Here is an 18,388-nt window from a genome sequence, read left to right as displayed (position 1 = left end):
TGCCGACCTGAAAAGAGGAATCGAAGTCCTCCTGTGATAGAAAGACAGGCATCCTTGATTTTAGTGGGACGTCCAAGTAGGTCTTTGTTTCATAAATGAGTTTACTACTCAACCTGTCTTGAGTCAAGGTTATATGGGGCTGAGAATCACTGAAATTTGTTTGTCACTGTAAATAAAATAGTGTTTCCCCAAACCCAGCCAGAAGTGCCTTACAAAAATGGGTAATGAGGCATATAGAAAGAAGACGCAATGGAAACATGAGGTCACAGAGAGCTGTACAGGGGGTTGCTCCACTGTAAGTGTTCAGGTGCATTAATCAAACCTTTTTGCAACCTGTGTGTAGACTATTCATGGTCTGCCCAGTCATCTGCTCAAGCACACTGCTCTTCAGCTTTTCCAGCACAACCATTTCAAACTTTGCCAAGCCATACCTGACCTTTCAGACAGATAGGGTGGTAAAGGGACATGACTATTTTTTGTGAGCAAGAAATGGAGTTTGTTTTGCTAAGTTTAATACCAAGTTAAATATTTGACCCTTTTACCTACAGTTGCTAAAACAGGGATTTGCCAGAGGAAAGTCAAAGACCATCTCTCACTGTGCCATCACCAGTATTTACTGCAATGCTTAAGCACTGGGATCATGTGAGTGAGCTGCACCGTCCCTTCCCCCCTTTTCCAGACTCCTCGCACTGCATCTTCGTCTGAGCCCATTGCTAAAGTTGCTCATCTCTCCTCTACAGCAGCTAAGCTTGAGTCATTTTTTAACACCTTTCCAAAGTCAAAGAACAACTATTTAGGAAATTAGTGTTTCGTACTGAAATTCAGAAATTAACTGTTTTCCTATGTATCCGAAACAAGAACTAAGCAGATCTATCTCATAATAAATTCTGGGTGTAATTCTTATCATGGTGTAAATCAAAGCTCAGTCATCAGTGAGCCACAGGAATCAGAGCCTTGCTTCTTTCCCTGAAGATTTTAGGTATTATCCATTTTTTTTTGCCAGAACAGGTATGAGTTCATGTTTTTTAAACCTTCATCAGACTGTTTATATTATTCACTGCTAGAAAATGACATTTTAAATAGGATTGGGGAATTATTCTAAGCATATTGTACACAAACTGTTTCTCCAAAGTACAGTCCATTTTTTCAGCTTGGTACTGACATTTCTGATGCTGAAATTTCCTTAGAATGCTTTTTAGAGAAGGTAAGAGGACAAGTCCAGTTAAAACCAATCCACAACAACTGGCACAATTATTTCTGAAATTGAGTTTAAAATTAGTTTTCCACAATGGAAAAAGGTGGCATTGGCAATTTTAAAGACACTTTTCCTTGAAACATTCAATTGGTAATTTATTTTTTGTTCTTCTAAACAGGAGGTCTGTCAGTCTTCAGGGTGATAAAAACAGAGGTAGCAATCACTGGCCCAGGACAGTCCTTGGAAGCTCCCAGTGGGAGGTTACAACCACAGCTTCTCCAGTAAAAACAATTATAATTTAGATAAATAAAATGACAAAGAAATACAGAAACTCACCTTATTTCACGTGAAACTTCATGCATTGTACTTCTGTTCTATGTAGAAGTTGTCAGCTGTGTGCCATAGTGCAATAATTTGACCAGCCTGCTGTAGAGAAGTGGACAATGCTGGATTCAGAAGTAAATTCAAGTGCTGCATCTCAGCATAATGCCAAAGTTGTGATGAATGCATAGCTTTGCTTAAATGAAAGTGCTCAACACTTGTCTCTCCCATTCCACTATGAGGGCTTATACTATACAACAGCTATTAAAAAAAACCCTTTTTTTTACAGTGTAGGAATAATCCAGATATTTGTGTTTGTTTGGAGGGGGTCTCTTGAAAACTGTATTGTCAGTATTCTAGTTTACCATTTTTCTTTCTGTTTTAAATGTCAGTGTAGTTCTGGTTTAAAAAACAAACTGAACTCCAGTCAGTCTTCTTTAATCAGAAACATCAGCTCTAGGAGCTCTGAATTTAAGAACAGTATTAAAATAACAAACAAGTATAATCATTTAGGTAGATGAAATGTTTTGTGAAAGAAATGGGTTTCAGAACAAATTATTCAAATACTATAGTGAACTCCAGTTGCTTAAATTGCTCATGTGTGCAGTTACGAAAAGCTGTTGTGCTCTGATGTTTTTCTTTCTAATCCACAGTACACAAACAGCTCTGTTATCGCTGCTGAGACTCCCTGGTTTTCCAGGTTGTTTCTGTGCTATCTTCAAGATAGCACCAGCTTTTTCACCTCCTAACAGCTCATCTATTTAGGAGCAGAGCGTAAACATGACATTTGAGATAAAGATGTGATTAAGAGGTGCCTTAGTGGTTCATGAGTTCTAGCAGCTTCACAAGATTTGGAAAAGGCCTCTGTTGAAGGAAAATCCGTTGAGACAGACTACCCAAGCTTTTCAATTTTAAAAGCATAGTGATCTGTGTTACAGTGAAGCATTATTGTAGACTATGTATTCATCTGACATGCAAAAATAGTATGTTTTTGGAGACTTGTTAAGATATTTTTTTAATATCTTAAAAAACCCACATTCATTTATAATGATCATGAGTGTCTTTGAAGAATGTTTACACTTGAAAGAAAATATCTTAGCCTAGCCAGAGCAATTCTGAAGTTTTCTCAATAATTGTTTTAGAACTGGGAAAGACTGCCATATTAAATCAATCTTTTGAGTAAGTTGGAAAAAGTGCATCCTTGACAGCATCATTAACAACTTACAGATATTTCAGTGCTCTGACTAGGAGAATTAAAAATGTATGAATAAAAGCTTATATGATTGTATGACATGCAGTTGACTCAATATCTACTAGGAAGACAAATTCAGTATTATTTAATGCTACCATACACCTTTTTTATGAAACTATTTTATGATAACTCAGTGACATAAAATATAGAAAGCCGAGAGGCTTCACTATACTTCAGTATAAATACAGAAATCCACTGTTTCCTATGCTTTGTGGGAAATTGAGGAGAAAGTAATGATAAAAATTAATTTCCACTTTTCTTAGGATTTATATAATACCAGTATATAGTTGCTGCATATCTTTAGGGTCTTGATCAGAAAACACATTTAGTCTCTTGCTAAAGTCCATCTTTATTTGGGATACCTTTCAATCACTTGCTTAAACTTTATGCTGTGTTGAAACCTGAGACGAAGAATGGACTTAAGTGTTTCTGGACAGGTATAACTTGCTGATTTGAGACAGGAAACCTACCTTAAAGTCCAAACAAATGACTTCCCTATTCCAGATACAAATCAGGCACAAATGTTTTCATAGTAAAAACCCTTGCAGAATGTCTTAATAGCTCTTTCTGTTTCCAGCTACTGATTTTAACCTCTTCTGTCTCGGTGACTTCAGCCAAATACACATTTTGTAAATGTGAGAGTGAGGGTGCAAACTGCAATATACTTAATCTTATTATATATGTTAACACACAAGGTGCAATAATTATATTGTGTTTAAATTTCCCCAAATGTGCAGGAGGTTATTGGTAAATGGGCAATATATTTTAAAAAATAACCCAAAGTACTCTCTAAACCTAAATGTTTCACAGTATTAGATTTCTCCATTTTCTTCTGGCCTTCTGCCCCATCGCTGTGATTACTTTAACTCCTCACCCAATAATAAAACTCTGAACAAATCCTGTGCTTGCTATTAAGTAAAATTAAAATTCAGTACATATTCTCTGCATTCTTTCTTCTCTTCAGCTACAGCACTTGACAGCTTGCATAGTACAAATGAAACACACAAGGCCTTTAAGCCATCCCATATTAAAAAAAAGATAACTTGGAGCTTTCTAATGCTAATATGTACTAGACAGAGTAAATTTTGAAGAAGAGGTGTACTGAGTCCTCCGTTTCTGTGGAAAATTCACTGGTCTAACAAAACAGAATCAGCCATATGAGCTTATATACGCACTGTGCTGGCTTGTTTCCTTCTGGGTCTTATACAAGCCCTTGTAAGGAGAAGACAGCTCAGATTTCAGGTCTACTCTGTCCTATGTCCATTTGAGATTGCCAGCAGAAACGAAAATTGCAGGAATACATTTCACTGTGTAATGAGTTGTGCTCTAGCTACTGTGTCAGAATCATCAAGCTCCTGTTCTACTTGTGTGACTTTCAGGTTCCAAGCTGAGCTATGTTTCAGTCATAATCTCCCATGGTTTTACCTTTCTGTGGGAAAAGATCACTTGTATGTACCCAGAGTTAAAAATGTCTCAGCATCACAGAGCAAAACAGTAAGAAACACTGAAATTCCAACTCATCAGATCACTAGAATTAAGAAAGGTCATCTCTTTAACAAGGTAAAATTCTTGATACAACTGGGAAAACCAATACAGAAAATAAGGTGGCATCACAGCTGTTTTCAGCTACTACAATGTTATGTAGAGGTAGAAGAGGAAATTGTGAGACTTTGGTTAGAAGATACATGACATACTTATTTAAAGGAATGCATTAACGTCCAAAAATTTTAGTGTTCAGTTGTTGGTACTTTTTTCTTCTCAAGCTCCTCTGATAAATAACAAATTACCAAAACTCTGTTCTTCCATCAGGAGGGCACCCATTCTGTGAAATACACACAGCCCTCCAGATCATAACCCAGAAACTATAACCTCAGCTAAGCCAAACACAAATTTGTACTTAGATTTAGGCATAGGAAAGTTCCGTTGGCTTTACTCACCCGCTTAAAATTAAGCATATGTTTTAGCACTTTACTGGATTAGGGCCCATGTCAGCAAAATAAATTTCTTGGGAAGAAGTAATAAAAACGTAGCTTGCAGTGAGGGACAGCAGAGCCATTCACAGCTACAGAAGCTTTAAAACACTAGCTGGTATTTATATATTTAAAGAACAAATCAGGCGTTAAACAAAACATTTTAGATAGCTAACTAATTAGTCTCCTACAGAAGCACCTTCTTTTTTTTTTTTAATTTGATGAAAAACATTTTTTGCATGCTTGCATTCCCAAAAGCAAATTAATTTACACATCAAGGAAAAAAGTGTTTAGCAAGCACAAGCTTCAAAAGCAATTTTCCCACTGTTTAGTAACAGCCTGGCTGTTCTAGATATACCATTACATTCCCTGGAGAAGAGGATAGACAGGGGGCCAAGCTTTTTAAACACAAAGTTTCATTTCACATATGCACCTGAATTTGCTCGTTCAAGTGTATATAATTGCATATGTACAATAAATGTCAGTTAACTAATTCTCTTGTGTGCATTGTGCACTGATGTGTATTTATTTTTAATGCTAAGAATCTCTCTAAATATTTGGTGTTGTATGTCTATCCTTCAAAGAGAACTTACATCATTTGCAAAACAAGAATGGATACAATTCTACTGCACCATGTCCATGTTAATTTTGTTTTTTCCAGCAAAACCTTTCTGTTGCTAACAACAGTGCAGCAAAGTATGAATTCTAGTGTAGATGTAGCTCTTCTGGCATTGAAAGCACAGCGCTATCTGTCCCCGTTCAGAAAAGGTCTATCTTGTATGAAGGGCTACATGCTATTTGGGAAAGACAGACCAGGGAGGCACAATGGTGGAGTTGCCTTCTACGCAAAAAGGCAACACTTGAGATCTTTTGAGCTCTATCTTGGGGCAGATGATGAGCAAGTTGAGAGCTTGTGGGTTGGGATTAAAGAGCAAACTAGTAAGGGTGATCTTATTGCGGGTGTTTGTTACAGGTCATCTGGTCATGGGGAGGAAGTAGATGAGGCCTTTTACAGGCAGCTGGAAGCAGCCTTGAAGTCACAGGCACTGGTTCTTTTGGGGGACTTCAGCCACCCTGACACCTGCTGGAGGAACAACATGGCAAAGCACAAACAGTCCAGGAGGTTTCTGGAAAGCATTGACCACAACTTCCTCACACAGGTGGTGGAGGAAAAAATGAGTAATGGTGAGCCATTTGACCATGTACTAACAAACAGGGAAGGCTTTGTTGGAGATGTGAAGGTTGGGGGCAGCCTTGGCTACAGTGAGTGCACTTCAGGCGAGCTAACTTTCACCTCTTCAGTGACCTTCTTGGAAGACTCACATGGGAACAGGACCTGAAGGGAAGAGGGTCACAAGAGAGCAGGTCAATGTTCAGGCACCACTTCCACCAGGCTCAAGAACTATACATCCCTCAGAGCAAGAATCATACAGGTTCGAAAAGACCTCTAGGATCACTGAGTCCAACTGTTAACCCATCACTGTCAAGTGCACCACTAAACCTTGTCCTTGACCACCCTTTCAGAGAAGAAATTTTTCCTAATATCCAACCTAAACCTTCACTGATTCAACTTGAGGCCATTTCTGCTTGTCCTATCACTTGTTAGGGAGAAGAGACTGACCCCCACCTGCTTACAACCTCCTTTCAGGCTATTGTAAAGAGTGATAAGGTCCCCCCAGGCCTCTGTTTCTTCAGACTAAACAACCTCAGCTCCCTCAGCTCCTCCTCATAGGACTTGTGCTCCAGACCCTTCACCAGCTTTATTTGCAGAAACTGATGCATGGGAAGTTCCATTTGAACATGAGGAAGAACTTGTGTACTGTGCAGGTGACCCAGCACTGGAACAGATTGCCCAGAGGGGTTGTTGGAGTCTCCCTCACTGGAGGTATTCAAGATCTGGACACAATTCAGTGCCACGTGCTCTAGGATGACCCTGCTTGAGCAGGGAGGTTGGACCAGACGACCTGCTGTGGTCCCTTCTGACCTTACCTGTTCTGTGATTCTGTGATTCCGTGATTCTGTATATTGAGGTGACAGTGGTCACAGCGGGACTCTGTACTAATGCTTTGGCTCTTCCCAGTAGCAGTGGAGCTGTGCCAGCAATCCTCTCACTAATAACCTTACATAGAAAATCTGTTAAACTTTTGCAATAACAGTGTCATTTATTCCTTTAGCATTGCTTCGTACCTGAATGACCAGGCAACGCACATGCAGTGTATTTTCTGCCTTTTCAAAGGGAAAAACCTTCATTCAAAAGACAAGACATCATAATTTATTTTCAAGTTAGCTTTTTCTCTTTAGTAGCCCCCTCCTTATAGCCAGTCTTCCAAAGAGGCAAGGTTGCTGAGTAAACAGCCCCCAGGGGTTTGTGCTCATCCTGCATTCCTAGCTACAGTTCCTGAGCCCATTGAATGGTTTCAGCTAGACACATTTCTAATTCTGAAGTTTTTCAGAAAACAAGTGTCTGGGCTGACAGCAGTGTCTCTACAAAAGAGAAAAATGAAGGTGGATCCTCCCTCACCCTTATGACACATGAGAGAATCCACTGGAAACACCAGACTCGAGACACAGGAAAAACAGGTTTCAATACTCCACTGTTAATAAATTCCTGATTTCACTGGGTTTCAAAGCTCAGGATCCACAATCCTCTTTTCATATCTTGTTTGCATGGTCCACTGCTCAGTGAAGACGTGGTCACAGTCCCAATGCCCTAAAGAACAAACAAAGAAACATTAAATAGTAAATTTATTGATTGTATAAAACTTATGAGATCACAGATATGAAGAAAAATGGCTCCAAGGGAAAGTTTTCTCCAGTAATCCTTACAGAAACTTATGGGACTTTAATTATCAGGGTTTGTAAAAAATAAATTAAAAAATCCATTCTTCTTCCTACCTCTTCAGTTAGAGGTTGTCTTTTCTCCAGAATTCACCCCTTTACCAACACTTCTGGAGTCCCATGTTGATTTCTGCAGTGTTGTATACTGTTACCATTAATCAGGTTAAAGTTTTTTTATTGTTTTTAAAATTTTACTCTTCTAGTAAACTCCAGTTCCACCTGTTCAACTAAAAATAAGCCCGTGGAATCCATAATACATACCAGTCACATCTCACTTCCCCTGTGTGGCTGTCATCTTCTACTGATGGGAAGGAGACATGAGCACAAATTGAAATCATGTTGTGCTGCATATGTGCAGGTATTGTGTTGAGACAGGAGTGAAGAGAAACCTTAGCACTCACCTTTACATTGACCAGACAGATGTGTGGGAGAAAGGGAAGTTTGATTTATTGCCAATAGCAGCAAGGTTGGGGCTAAGTCAAGATGGCCAGCTAATCTGTGTAAAGAAACCAGCCCCATGTACCAGGCTCAGATATGAGATGGCCAGAATGACAGTTCAGATTCACCAACAGTTAACTCAGCCCTGTATGTTTAAAGAGCTGTAGTAATGGAACCATAAAAACCTCCCACCAGGTTGAGGTCTCCAGTTTGGGAGCTTTTTCCTAATGCATTACATATTTTAAAGTTTAATCATCAGCCCTTCTCCCAGCAAAACTCCTACTCATTTCAGTTAATCTTTGTCAGAATCAGCCTTGGTACTGGGTAACAGTCTGCAGTTGAAGTAAGTTTCACAGAATCACAGAAATGAAGTTCTGAAATAATCTTACAACAGTAATGGTGAGTGAAAACCAGTTTAAAAATGTAATAGGATGTAATAAACATGTATTATTGCAGCTTCATGGAACCATGTTCAATGAACCATAGAGGTCTCAACTGGTTCAATTTCCTAGCTACCAAAATCCAATACCTAGTAGTAATCTGAAATTTGTATATGCATTGAACTGTTACTGATTAAAATAATTGTCACTGAGTATTTTAGTGAGACCGTCACCCTAGAAAAAAAGAGAAGATTTAAATCACTGTTAGTAACTGGTTTTTTATAAATAATTTGTCAACTCCCTTATAAATACTTGATGCCTGGCATAAACAGACTTTGTTTTTAATTCAGAAAGCGTCAGTTTCATTTTTAGGACTAATATTTCTATCCAGAAATCTTGCTACCATATGATGCACAATTTTTTATTCCAAATAATGAAAGTCTACAAAGGCAATGCATGTATTAAATAGCTAAAGAACTTATGCATTTCTAAGGCAATAAATATTCGAGTAATAAGTGTGTTTTGAGTATGATTAGTGCTCATAGGAAATTTGAGATTTTACAAATCAATACTTTTATATCTATACTAGCTTCTGTACATCAGCTTGTAAAGGAGAGAAAATCCCCCAAAACAACATACAACAAAGGATTCAGAAAAGATAGTTAGGTTTTAGTTATTGTTTTGAATATGATTATCCTAATCCTGAAAAAAAACCAAAGGAAATTCACAGTGGAATGGATACAGATTTGGAAAACAATTAAGAGATGGTGTTAAGCTGCTGCAGCTGAGATTCCTAAGGTACCTGTGTAAAGAACATGTTGCACAAGAGTTGATTTTTAAAGTATGTAAGTCAAGATGTCATAATTAACATGTTTCCTTTTGGTTGTTCATCTGTGATAAATCATTAATTTAATCTATCTAACTTTTAGTTTAAGAATGTATAAGCCATTCATTTTAAGTCATGATTTAATCTAACTTAATCTATAGCCTTAATTTCTCATACCTGCAGCATAAGTAAATTTGTAGTTTGTAGCTTAGATAATGCAGTTTCAAAAAAAGATGAGCACGTAGAGCACATGGCCATGTAACTGGGCAATATAATTACAAGTGCTTTCTGTTTCTTTTAGAGGTATGATAAATTGTAAAGGAAAATTATATATATGTAGTCACCCTGAAGCAACATAGGGATGAAAAAACAGTACCTGGTATAATTTCAGAATGGAATCATATAGAAATGTTGTAAAAGGGAGGGGAAAAAAGTTGTAGCACGATGTGTAATTTTCTGCTGAAATGAAAGGACATGCTGTCGTAGATGATGCAATAAAATAATAGTGTGCAATGTTAAAACACCATGTGTTGCAATAAAGGAGTTGGCTTGCAGATAGTACACCTACGTTTCCTGTAAGGTGTTCTGTATTATGGTTGTCTCTCTCACATGCAAAATGCTTTCATGGACATCTTGGGAGAAAATTGCCTTTTATTCATATTGATTTGTAAAAATTCCTAGAAATTTCTCTAACCATCTTATACTAGAGAAACAGTAAAAAGTGGATAATTTTGAAACAGCAATAATTTGATACAACTTTTAAGAAAAAAAATCTGTCTATTACATTGGGAAGTACTTTTAGCACGATTGTGGTGGTACAACTTCTAGGCACTGAAATTAGGCTGAAAAAAAGCTATTGAAATACAGTAGAGGTGCAGTATCTGTATCAGTTTGTCTTCTTTTGGTAATCCAGTGCCCTGCCTTAAATATGCAGATAGGATAACCACTGTGTTCAAATGTACTCTTAAAACCTTTTGCTGAGCAGAGCACTGTGATGTGTCACTGTAATGTAGCCAGCAGAGATAATTTCTGTTATGTTTACCTGGCCAAGTATTAAGTTCATACAGCTTTTAAGCTCTGTAGTTAATGAAAAGATCAGTAGTTAAAAAGAACTTGTTTAAAAAAATCAGTTATATATATTAAGAGGCCTCATTACTATGTTTTTGAACAAATAATAAACTTTTTAAATTACACGAAGTCTGTGGTGCTGTGAACATTAATTCCTGGGTTAATGCCAGCTAGGGGAGCATTTCAAATGTAAATCTGAAGGCTTTTGGTCCTTGACCTTGTGGAGCTGACTAGTGTAGACTGTAGTGAGGTCTTGTGTTCATGGCATAACTCCAGGTAGTCTTGGGCAAAATTGTTCAGAGCATCCTACCACCTGTAATGTGTGCTATGTCAGATCACTTGGTACAAGCAGGAACTCTCCCATCTGGCTTATAGCAACCAATGCAGAAGTAGAGGGAGGAACACAAAGCTGCAGGAAGTACCAGTCAGCAGTTCATGGTGCAGCGCTACAAGCATAGCTGGCTCTGCAGCCCATCTCAAAATAGAGCCCTTATTAATCACGATAATTTTATGAGCATAGTTCTTTCATGTCTCTACTCAACACACGGTACCTGGACCATGATGCCAACATGTGCCTTAAGGACACCCTGTTTAAGAGTGTGTGATCAACAGATACTGAAATCAGTACCATGTGTTTTTAAATCACATTGCATAATGCAACACAGTTGCTTGCATGTGATCTAAAGCAAGTACAGTTTATGTAGAAAAGCCTCTCTGAAACAACAAAGAGCAGCAGAAGTACCTGGACAAAGGCTGAGTCCTTCCTCCTCGTGTGAAACATGTTCCTTGGCACGCATGAAGGAAACCTGATCTGAGTAGAAGCACTCTGGCAGCATGGAGCCACTGGCTTTTGGCAAACACAAAACAAAAAACAACCTGAAAACATAGAACCCCCTTACCACGACAACAGCAAAAGCTGGGAAGTAGGTCAAATGCAGCCCTGAATTATTTCAAAATACAGAGTAGTTCCATTATATGAACATTTTTTCTCTTCCATTATAGTCTCCACATAACAATTCTCCCTTTCATTAGATAAAATTATAATTATTACTAGAATTCATTTAGTTTCCAATGTTCCAAACAAAAGAAAGTAAAAATTCTACTGATGTTTACTGGCTTATTTCTACCAGTGTACTCTCCCCTGACCAAGTTCCACAATTCTTGGATTGAAATTTATGAACAAGCAACTGTCCTTGTTATATGTGCTTCTTTGTTTCCTTCTGAAACTCAAAACCTTTTAGTTGTGTGGAGGTTTTTTTCCTTATTCACAGCTTATTAACATTTCTACAAAGGGCTAGATCTTGGTCATCACTCACATTAATTTGTTTCACTTCCTTTTTGTTGAAAGTGACTTGCTGACACGTGTTCTCACCTTCATGAAATGATCCTTTTCTAAAACAGGAAGAACTTCAGAGTAAACAATGTCATATTAGGCTTTATAAAGAAGAGTAAAGTCAGCAAGACACAGAAGGTAATCTTTCCCTACTCAGCACTGGCTTTCAGAGTACACTGTGGCTTCAGATCAGTTTTTAGATCAGAAACCAGAGAAGAGTAACAAGGAAGGATTATAAGTGGGAAAAATGCAAGGTACAAGGAAAAGATTGAAAGAGCTGGTGCTGTTCAATCAAGAGAAGAAAAGGCTGAAGGCAGATAAAATAACAGTCTTCAAATATGGAACAGTTGCTTAAAAAAAAAAAGGTATCAATTGCTGCAAATTTTGCGGCTAGACCTTAAATGACGTTTCTAGACTGTGAGCGCAACAAAAGCATTGCAACACTCGGAGGAGTTCACACAGTTCCATCTCTGGAGATATCTACGAACAAGTTAATGTACAAACACCTGTCAGGAATGCTGTAGAGTATAGTTAATCCCACAGGAAATAGATTAAACTACTTCTTTAAGTCTCTCTCCAGGTATATTTGTATTATATAGGATTCCGATTATATAATAAAAAATTATAACTAAGATGCAAAAATTTTTGTTAGTTTCTCACATTTTTTACCATTGTGATCAACTCCTTTATCAATGTAAAACACTACCACTTTAGGTCATGCAAAAAATGTTGTTCAATCTGAACAGAAAAAAGAATTGCATTTTTCCAAAGCCTTACAGTTCACAAAAGGCTATACTTCTCTACCTCTTTCCTCAGACTAACAGGTGATAATGGAACAATTCGCTTTATTCTTTAATGCTATTTGGTATTGGAAATCATAATCTCATATATTATCAGTAAGACATCTGGTCTACAAGTATTCCAGGTCTCATATTCCAATTTATATAAAAAAATTGGAAAGGATCTCCTAAATCATCAAGACAGGGTCTCTGTTATCAGAGTCAGACCTGCAATCTACAATTTATTAAGCTTAAATTTGTTTGCAAAGTTCTGTCTTAAAATGCTGTTTCCATTACACTGACTGGGTGGCTGTTCCAGACCCCTCTCCTCTGATTTTTCAAAATTTCTGAAATTTTCAATGTAAATTTAGGTAGGGCAGTTTGTACTACTTCGCTCTTATGCTAGGATTGATTTTTACATTAAATATCTCCTTTCTGACAGATCTTCAGACAGATCTACCACTGGAAACTTGTAGGAGACCAGCTCTCACAAGTCCAAGTGGCAGGGCCACAACACAAGGCAAAACCATGCCTATGGTTTTATCTGCTCTGGTCGTCTGGCCAACCCCTCCAGATGGGGTCTCCGACCCACCAGCCACTCTGAGGGTTCCAGGATGGGGTGAGGGGCAGTGTTCTCACTGTCCCTGCCAATCTGAGCTTGGCTTAGGGGCTCCAGGAGGTGTGGTGAGTTATAGTTTTCCCAGGCTGTTTGTGACTGACAGCTACGCTGGGGCTTCCCCATATGGGTTCCAGGGGTCTGCCACGAGGGATAAGATGTCATGCTACCTCCATGAGGTTTGAGGGATGGGTCAAACACACACACACTCCCCACAAGGTGTTTCTGACCCAATAATAACTGATCTGGTGTCTAACAAGCACTCACCAGAAACGACACAACTAGGATGTGGAGTTCTCCTCAACCAAAGAGGGTCCAAGTCATTCTGACATGTGTGCTCTGCTCACCCATGCTGCTATAGGCAATTCTCATGTAGGGCCTCCCACATCTCACCTGATACCTGAGTTACTGCCAAGTTCAGATAAAAAACCCCTCATCTTGGGGCCAAAAGTGAAAGGAGGAAGAAAGAGCTTGTGTTTATAGTCCAGAGTCAGGGTTTTGGGCAGAGGTGATGCCTGAGATGTAGTTCCCAGACTGTTAGTGCATTTTACTCAGAGGGAGTGCAGTGCACAGCACTGGCTGTCTGTACCAGCTCTTCGTGGATCAGATGCAGAGAGGTAGGCACTCCAAGATGAGATTCACAACAAAACCACCCTGAATTAATGGTAAATCTTGTGTCCCATTCACAGTTCAGTGCCAACTGATGGTGCGGGAGAGAGAAACTCTCCATTGTGGTGCAAATTGGCCTGCCTTCAGATAGAGAGGCAGGCAAGGAGCTTACAAAATTACTTCTTTAGCAACAATTTGCTGAAAAACCCTAGTGTAACAGAACTTGAAGAGAAGTTTTATGGCTGTGGACTACATGACTTTTCTTATCATTCTGAACTTCCTAACCTCTGCAGCTTGCCTCTCTGTAAAGGAGTGGTAACACCCTAGCAGAGTTTATGTAACTGCTACTCAATATTGCATTAAGCTTCCTCCATCTGACATGTAAAACTTCCACCTGCTCAGTCACCCAAGTCCTGACTTGAACTAATGACTTTTGATACTACCAGGCTATATTTGCTCCCAGAAGGCTGATAACAAAGTGTACAGAGGATTGCCTGATATAGTCTGAGACAATAATTATTTTACCCTGGTTATTACCTAGCAGCAGAATCACTTTAGGTTTGCTGCTCTCTAGAGAAGAAGGAAACTGCAAATGCAGTGAGAAATCTAAGTGCCATGGTGTTTTAAAATGTCAGAAAGCCACTACTGTATCATTAACTATAATTTTAAGCTTTGACAATGCTGTCAATGAGCCTTGGTATTTTGTCATCGCTGTACTATTTAAAAAAATCTGTTTCTCTCCACTGACTTCTTCTTTCATCTCTGTGGTTGGCAGCCTTGTTATTTGTTTTTCTCTCTAATGGAAATTCTAGAACTACTGGTAGAAAGCAAAGTATTGCTATGAAAAACACATGGTTCTCCCCCCTTAAATATCTCTTTCTTTTTCTCTATTTAAAAATTAAGACTTTACAATGTAAATGAATACTGTTTCCTCCCTTTCCCAATTTGTTCCAAAGACAACAAGAGCTCTTAAAATCCGTTTCTCTCTAAACTTACCAGTGAGACAATTCTGAATTACTAAGAAAAGTTTGTTTCTGTCTACTCCCTTCTCTTTTGCACAGAGACATTTTCACAAATCTCCTGTTATCAGGCAGTGCCGAGAGTAGAGCAACTGTGGAGTCTTTAAATGCCAGCAAAGATGATTGAATTTGCAGTGATAAAGCACAGGAATAAACAAAACATTGTAGCATGTTTTAAAGATTCAATCCTGCTCTGCATTTGAGCATTTTCTGTGCCCAATCCACACAAAATAAGTATAAAAGGCCAGCAAGTACAAAATAAGCCTCTGTATTCCATTAGAGAAGAATAAAGCAGCTCATAGGCTGTCTGTTTAAGCAACTTCTAACACCCTGGTTACCAGTGGAGCTTCCAAGTTTCTGAATCTGGCAATTTTTTTTACTACCATTATACTTCTTTACAGGTCTCCAATCCCTAATCTCCCTGGCCCCTCTCTTAACACATGCCCTGTTCCTTCTACTGTATGCAGAATCAGCTTTCTAGATGTTTCCTCACAACATACAACACAGCTCAACTTGCCAACTGTAAATAGCTCTATCTGCTCCAAAACAATTTGCATTTAAAGACAAAAGAAGAGAGGAAGAGATCCATTCACCAGCTGGTCACTGGTAGTCCATACCAGAAGATACACAAATCAGAAGATCCGCAAGAAAAGTTGACTGGGCGCTGCTGTGCTGAATTCAGTGTACTTCATGAAACTAAGACCCTCAGATGACCAGGGATACCTACTTGGTGAATTCAGGTTGGAGTTAAGAGGAAGCAGCAGCAAAGAAGCTCAGCTGCACCACTGGCAGCTGTGCTGAGCAGGTGACAGCAGAACTAGAAAATTAGAAGTGTCTAGGCCTCCTCAGGTGCTAAAAAGCAAGGTGTGTTTTGTGAATGGCTCATTAAATTCCAGTTCAGTAATGTTTTATACTTTTCTTTCATATGTGGCACTGTTACAAAGGAGTAGTAGTTTTTACTTGATTTGGGAACTGCAGAAGAGAGGTGAGGTAGAATACGGTAGCGTCACCCTGGCTTCTTCTGCCTTCCAGGTCATTTACAGCTGTGCACTCATCAGGGATTTTAGCCACAGGTGGTGCCACAAGTGCAGGAATCCAGTCCCCAGTGGATACCCTAAACTCAGCTGTCCCAAAGAACAACTGGATATTTCAGTTCTGATCCACAGCTAAATTAATAACCAGAAGAATAAGCAAAAATAAGCAAAAACCTTGCAGGTTGTTTTAAGCCTATCCCTGGGACTTTGGTGTAACCATTGCCGTAGAGGCATCAATGTAAGCAGAACACACTGAGGGGCCTCAAGGAGGCCAGATGTCTCAGACACAGTGCCTCCCCTCACCACGGCGTGCCAGGCTTCTGGGTGTCAGTGAAAGAAATCATCATAATTTGTAATGCCATTAAATTTGTCTCAGAGTCTTCTTCTGCCTCTAAAGTCTGTCACAGTAACTGTATTCTGACACTGACATTGATGGAAAACCTTCCCCTTTGTAAGAGAAACCTTCCTCAAACTGTGAAAGAAACTAGCTTTAAAGGCTTTATTCTGCCCCTAAGCTTGTATAATATAACAAAACATCCATCCATTACAATTTTGCTTGTAATTTGAGTGATTAAATGTGAATTTTTTAAAATTTGGGAGAGGGGAATGAAAGCAAAACATTGAACTTCGTGATTCATCCAGGGCCTCATGAAAGGTGTTCACCACAGTGTAGTCAAGCATCACCATTACAAGCAAAGAGCCCCATGTCTTCCAGGGTGCGAGTGATGAGGGACACATATGCAAGGTGAGGTGTGAAAATGTCCAAGAAAATTCAGAATACAGAAATTCAGAAAAAATGAGACGGCCTTGTGCGGGAAATGACACAAACTCGTGTGCGTGAGTGCTAGATTTCATCTTCAGAGCTCTGATTTAGGCTACAAGTTTGGTGATACCATAGGTAACCACACAATCTACTATTCCCAAAGTTCTTCTGCCCCAGTTCTCAGGAAGCATCTGAACAACTGGCAGATAGGATTAAAACAAATAGTAAGTAATGAAATGCCAACTTCTGTTGATATTAGCAAGGACTTTGTAAAGAAGATTTTATCTTGCCAGAAGAAAAGTTACTTCTAAACTGTGGAATATATCTACGTCCCATACAGAATGTGTATTTCTGTAACCAAAGGCCAGAATGAGTATTTAAGAGAGAAAAACATAAATGCAGCAATGTGAAAGGAAAGGACTGAGGAATAAGAAAGTTTGTTTTCCATTGCTAGAGGCACAATGAAACTAAGTGATTTGCATGAGCTACTCTGTCAATAGCTTAAAAAGACTAGGAGCGGGACATTCTTTTTGTGCACATGACCTTTTCAACAGCATGGCAGATAAAATAAATAAAGAGAATAAGCCCAGCCCAGAGGTGGGTTTATATTTAAACACAAAGTTTATATTCAAGTTTCTAGGAGAAGAATTGGAACAATGTGGACTAAGCTTAGATCTTCTCATTCTCTTAAGATCAAATCGCATAGTATTTTTAGACTTTAAAACTGTACATGTTTTGACCCAAAATGTAGTTAAAGTTTTCTTTTGTCTTGGATCTATTGTGAATTATTAACACTTGACATTCTATAAACTGGGGCTGGCATAGACTTTCATAGATGTAAACCCAGAATCGGAATGGGGCTGTTGGGTTGGGTTTTTTTATTTTTTTCAGTAAACACAGATTTATAATGTGCCAAAAATTCTACAGATCCCCTCAATCAGAAGTCAAGGGGGAGGCTTTCAAACATTCTAGGCTTTTTTATTTAAGCCACTAGTAGCTTTTTGTGCAGGCATTCCTTCACAGCAAATAGCATATTAACTAGCATGCTGAACAAACAAATACAGAAAGGTTACTGAATGTATAACACTTTCCCCCCAGTCAACCTCCTTCTACTTTGCATACACACACTGCAGGTTTGAATTGCAAGGACAATTTAATTCCTTCAAAACAAAACAAACAAACACTGCAAGGACTCAGAAAAAAAATATTATTGAGTTATGACAACTTGTTTCATGTGTAAGCTTATTGAAGATCTAAAAGCTCCAGAAATAATTTCTGCTTGTTGAAACATTTGATTAGACCTCACCTTAACATTCACAAAGAGCATCTGTGCATCCTGACCCCTCCACAAGGAAAGGTGAGAAGATTGCTCATGGAAACACCAAGTTCATCATCTTGTGAGATCTTCTGACTTGCAGTGAGTTTCTAATAACTGTACCTGTCCTTAATGGCATCTTGTTCAGTGCTCTGGTTATATCTCCGGGGTGAACATGACTTAACAAGGCAAATAGTCCCGTGCAATAAGGTAAGGGTTTTTTTCCTAATCTTAAATACATAAGGCAGACTTCATCTCTTTAAAAATGAAAAAAAGAAACAGTTCTCATAAAAAAGTTGCTTTGGACGTGCTTTTTGCTAGCGTACATCATCCTTCACGTACAGTGTTATGAAGTCACACCTCTCATTCTCAAAAACCAAGCTACCTTTTACATAACTAACCATCTCTGAAGCAGGTAAACACATGCAAGGAATTAAAACCACCTGACACTTACCATAGGTAGAGTGGTTCACTCTAGTAAAAAGATGAATTTTTGTGCCATAAAAATGATATACTTCTGGGCTCCCAAAGACTACACTAGCAGCCTTCAGTTTAAAAACACCAAACCAAAAACAGAGAGAGAGAGAGAGAGAGAGAGAGAGAGAAGCATCATTACCACAGTATTTCACACC

At 38.6% G+C, this 18,388-nt stretch overlaps 1 protein-coding gene across 3 annotated transcripts in view; it reads right to left on the bottom strand.

Annotated features, from left to right (window-relative positions):
• Window positions 1-1,601: 1,601 nt before the first annotated feature.
• UST (uronyl 2-sulfotransferase) overlaps window positions 1,602-18,388 on the bottom strand; it is a 224,628-nt gene continuing 207,841 nt past the window's right edge. For 2 of the 3 annotated variants that reach the window (XM_029962819.1, XM_029962820.1), the window contains one exon: window positions 7,026-7,448. In XM_029962819.1, the coding sequence (XP_029818679.1) occupies window positions 7,433-7,448 (16 nt within the window). In that variant the 3' untranslated portion in view covers window positions 7,026-7,432. Of the gene's footprint in view, window positions 1,619-7,025; window positions 7,449-18,388 lie in introns of those variants that run through there. The other variant, XR_003916111.1, reaches the window with a different exon arrangement.

This window comes from Manacus vitellinus, unplaced genomic scaffold (assembly GCF_001715985.3).
Source record: "Manacus vitellinus isolate BGI_N305 unplaced genomic scaffold, ASM171598v3 scaffold_4_pilon, whole genome shotgun sequence".
NCBI classification, from domain to species: domain Eukaryota; kingdom Metazoa; phylum Chordata; class Aves; order Passeriformes; family Pipridae; genus Manacus; species Manacus vitellinus.
Note: the sequence above shows the minus strand (reverse complement) of the source record. Positions and strands in the feature narration are given on the sequence as shown.